The sequence below is a fragment of the Penaeus monodon genome, chromosome 5 (genome assembly GCF_015228065.2).
Source record: "Penaeus monodon isolate SGIC_2016 chromosome 5, NSTDA_Pmon_1, whole genome shotgun sequence".
Classification (NCBI taxonomy): domain Eukaryota; kingdom Metazoa; phylum Arthropoda; class Malacostraca; order Decapoda; family Penaeidae; genus Penaeus; species Penaeus monodon.
Window position 1 is genome coordinate 13,444,129 of NC_051390.1, and position 5,000 is coordinate 13,449,128.

General features: G+C 32.0%; 2 protein-coding genes across 5 annotated transcripts in view; one reads left to right on the forward strand and one right to left on the reverse strand.

Moving 5' to 3' along the window:
- LOC119572994 (5'-AMP-activated protein kinase catalytic subunit alpha-2-like) overlaps positions 1-5,000 on the forward strand; it is a 122,123-nt gene that overhangs the window by 57,331 nt on the left and 59,792 nt on the right. The gene's annotated exons all lie outside the window — the stretch shown is intronic.
- LOC119572995 (mitochondrial tRNA-specific 2-thiouridylase 1-like) overlaps positions 332-5,000 on the reverse strand; it is a gene marked incomplete at its 3' end in the record, with an annotated part of 7,285 nt that continues 2,616 nt past the window's right edge. Inside the window, 5 exon segments of the mRNA XM_037919981.1 lie at positions 332-583; positions 786-953; positions 1,511-1,638; positions 2,943-3,041; positions 4,279-4,463. Of these exon segments, the coding sequence (XP_037775909.1) occupies positions 332-583; positions 786-953; positions 1,511-1,638; positions 2,943-3,041; positions 4,279-4,463 (832 nt within the window).

Genomic DNA, 5,000 nt, shown 5'->3' on the forward strand with positions numbered 1-5,000 from the left:
TTTGTCTATGTGTGATTTGTGGTAGTTTTTGTATGTTTGTGTAGATGTAAGCAAGTGGATAGTTGTGTCGATAGGTGTAAATGTACTTGTAGGAGTAGATGTAGGTATAGGTAAATGTGTAGGAGTAAATGTGCATGTAGATGGGTATGTGTAGGTTTGCAAATATGCACGTATATATATATATATATATATATATATATATATATATATATATATATATATATATATATATATATATATATATATATATATATATATATATATATATATATATATATATATATATATATATATATATATATATATATGCATGAAGATTTATATTCCTTACCTGACCAGGTGTAATAGCTCGTAGAGGCTTTGCAAGGCTGACGACCATATTATTTTGTGTTGGTGAACGATGCCAAGGGTTAACATCATGTGTTGTTAGTACACATTGCACTAAGGGAGCAGTATTTTGAAAGCGAAACATACAGTCTAAATGGCCCTCTGAATAAATTTGTGAGGGTGGTCTATGTACCCAGTGAATTGGCTCTGTGAAAATTGTAGATGTGAATAGTGCTGGGTGATCACTACCTGCAACCTGGAACATACAAAAAAAGAGTGTCCTTCCAATTACTGTTGTATATATCATTAGTTCTTATACTAATGATATATTGGAAATTTAGTTTATGATCAAAAATTCCATACTAACCTTACAAAACTTATGTAACTTAAAATATTAATATTATATACCCAAAAATAAATCATAAGAACTGGTAATAATGCAAAGTTTATGAACTCACAACCAAAATATCATTTGCTGCAACATTTTTTTCTGCTACAAAGTATGCTTTGCGTTTTCCTCCTAGGTGACACCGTTGACCTACTGTCCACTGATGAATTCCCTTGTGCGTTCCTACAACTTCTCTTGTGTCAATATCTACAAAATTGCCAGGGTTGTCTTCAATATACTGAAAAAGAGAGTGTCAGATAGATTTAATCCATTAAAGTAATTTCATGTTATAACTACCAACTGTGTTAAAGCTGAAATATGGAAAAATGCGGAAAACTTTAACCCATATTAAAAATGGCGGTATAAAATCAGAATCATGAAAAGAGGAATAAAAACAATTCATTACAATAAGTCACATAATTGAAAAAAGGAACTAGTATGACCACAATAAAAATATTATAATAAGTGCAAAGATATCACTTCAGTAAAACCTAAAATGCATCTCATATTCATCAAGCAGGAGTCTCTAAATGAAAATTATGAATTCAGACTTCAGGCTATAAAAGTCTCATTACAATAATAAACAACAACAAAAGGTTTCATTCTATTAACAAAGAAAACTAATAAAAGTCTCATTACAATAACAGTCACACTAATAAAGCTCTCATCATAATAGTAATTCTGTCTTCTACCACTATAAAAAAAAAAAAAAAAAAAAAAAAAAAAACTGAAAGTGACACCCATGAAAAATATGAAAAAAGGAAAAACCTGGCCAGTGGTTTGGCTAGGATATACCTCAGATATGAAATCCTGGAAGTCTCGTGAACCAATAAAGCAGATGCCTGTAGAATCCCTCTTCTGAGCCACTCGGTCAAGATTAGCAGCTGCAGCAATCTTGCGAACAACAGCCTTATTATATTCCCCTGAAACAAATCTTACTTCAATAAGCATGCAATTATGTATTTTTATGTTAAGTTTACCCATGCCTTTGTGTGAATGCACTCTAACTGCATAATAACATAACTGTCAAAATATGAACATTCCTGCTGAATTATGAATGAGAAATCCACATAACACATTACTTTAAGGGCAATTAATTCATCTAGATATGGAACAATGAACTTTTTATCATTTCTTAATGACAGTGACAACAGCATTAACAGTGACCATAGCATTAACATAAGGTCTGGTCCTTAACACAAAATCCTAAGCCTACAGCACAAATTATAGAGCTTTAAAATTGAAGCTAATACTAATAGTATGTCCATAACTGCACTGTAACATATCCAAGCTAATTTATTCAAATATATTCAACCAACAAATTACTATTATAAGCACTGTATGTTCTCTTCTCAGTTGTAACTCCTTTAACCCCACGATCTGGATGACATGATTATCACCTCATGAAAAAATTTGGCTTAAGGAGTGAGTAATATGAACATGCCATCATAAAAAAATTTGGGTTGAGGACTAGGGTGAGGCAAGTTTGCGGTCATAAGAATTTCCGCTGAAGACGGGGTGATGGGAATGAGTCGCCATGAGTACACAAAGCTTTTGGAAGGTGATTAGACTCAGTGGGCATTTAGGAAGTGGCTCTTGCATTATTTCCATTGATAAACAAGTGTGAAATATACTATCCGTAAGCCATGACTATAAGAGGGCCAGCGCCAGGGAGGACACTATTTTCACGCTCACGATCCTATTCCTGCCAGGTGTGACTGGTAGTGCAGGTTGTATTATAGAAAATTGAAGATCATGAAAACGTTTTTAAATTACACAAAAAACAAAATGTTACTTATTGCTATTATTATTGCACTGAGTTATAGACTACCTACAGAGATGATAGGGAGTTTGTGCAAGGAAAACAGTCTATTACCATCTGGATAAGCAAATTAAAGGACAAATATTGACATTGGAAAATGGCAAAAAGCTAAAAACACTTACAAAGAAAAAGATACAACAACTTTTCTGAGGGAGGCATTGAGTCTTGTCACTCCATCCGAGTATTCATGTGCGCCCAACCTAAAAGCTGCACACCCGGCAGAGTGGCTGCTCAAGTAAGCTTAATGCTCATGTTTTGGGACATGTGATGACAGTGAAGCATCCAGATGCAATGGGTTAAAAGCTATGATGCAAAATTATCCATTAAGCTAAAGCTTTATCACATGCAGTAGCATCAGCCTTTAATTTCTGAATACTCAACTGCTACAAAGACAATTAATCTTACCTAAAGGAAACATTGTTTGCTGTAAAGACCTTTGTGGAATCTGACTAAGAAAAAAAGTCTGATCCTTCAGTCGATCAATAGCCTGCATAAGCTTCGCTCCTGTTCAAAAATGAAATCTATATTACTATTTTGTGTGAGTTAATATACATAATAAAAACTGCATGCCTTATTTCTTGTTCTGCATAGAGGGTTGTAACTAGCATTTTACCTTTGGGGACAGTGTCAAGGGTTCTGCCGTGACATTTTTATGCATTTCACTTGATAAAACTTCTTTAAAAGCATGAATGAAAGCCTCTGCAGTGAAAAATAATGAATAGTATACTCTACAACAACCAACATAATTTTCTTTTTTAGTAAACAGCTAAGAAAGAAAGATAAATAACAAGAGGTGCCTACTATATACTGAAGAGGAACATAATGATTTTCAAATAGCCTTCAGAAAAATTTTAAAAATTTTCTATCTAGACTGTTACAAGATGGCTAAAATAAAGCTAATTTACACTTGTCTAATATTAACAAACCCAAATATAAAGAAATGAAAGGCATTCAATTACAAAATCATATCTACTGAGGATTTTCATTTCACCTCATAAGATGCACACTTCCATCCCCCTGGTTGCTGTGTCCCTGTCCATATGCTTCAGTGTTATCAAATTTTTGAAAGAAAAAATCAGTACAAAAATTATAACAGACAACAGTCTAAGGAAAAGGATTCAAGAAATAAGTAATAACAATTTAGAAGCAAATGACAATAATGAAAAAAAATAATAATAAATAAATAATAATAAAAATAAAAATAAATAAAACATGATTTAAACATTCCCATTGGGTTAAACATGGTGATTCTTAACAAACCTTTTTATTCATATCTCAGTGCTAACATACCAAATTCCAAATATTCAAAATCTGAAGACCTTTAAGGAACTTCAAAACAATAGTAGCATGAAAGTTTGAATATAAAAATCACAATTCTTTTGAAGACAAAAAGTGACAAAATGGTAATAAGAAAGAATAAGAAGGCAAGAAATGGCTAAGTGACATAATATGGTTCTATTTTTAAAATATGGAACAATCCAGACATTTAAATAACATACAGGAAGAGTGCTGCTTTAAGCAGAGCATATTAATACTATATCAGCAAAAGAATCATAGCAAGAATATAGATAGAAATAAAAAGATAAATAATAGTGATGTTCTAATCACATGCTAATTGTGCTTCACAGATAATCTGGGAATAATACCAAAGATGTTTGCACTAATCACAGAGTTCACAGAATAAATCTAGAGGTAAGGATGTTGATCTGTATTCATCAGAATGTTGTTAAAAAAGTCCAACCTTTTTGGGGATTGTAATACTCCATATCTTCACCAAATGATGTCCGGGCGTAGTGGCCTGTAGCAACGATTTCAGAATTCGAATGTTCTTGAGCATGCTTCAAAAATGGGGAAAATTTGATATGCCTGTTGCACAAGATATCTGGATTTGGTGTAAAACCAGTCTTGTACTCCTCTATCATGTATCTGTTGATAAGAGAAAAGTTAACTTTATTTTGTAAAGGAGTGGTTAATAAATGTAAATTCCTATCATTACAAAGCTTTAAATTATTTTTTACACAATTGGAATTCAAACACACCATGTGCTGAGACAGTAAAATTAAAGTTAAAACAGGATACACTTTGATAACTAATGTAATGATCACCCCTGAAATACAATTTGCTCAGCTACTTAGTAAGAAAGCATAATAAGGTGAGGATCTTAAATTTAAGATATAGTTATACAAGCATTTAGAGTGAATGTTTCATTCATATTGAAGTACAGTATTTTATTGACATTGACTGAACTATCACTTGACTAGAAGTTATTTCATCTCTCTCCAAGTAACATATTCTGACAATATTGTACTATTTTGGGTAAATTAATATTGAAGCTTTTAAACTTACAGCATTTAAGAGAACTAATTAAGAGCACTTTATACCTTCCTAATGAATGCAGTAATTTTCAGTATTATATACCAGTTTCAAACATAAACATTGTATGGATAAAAAGGAATAAATTCT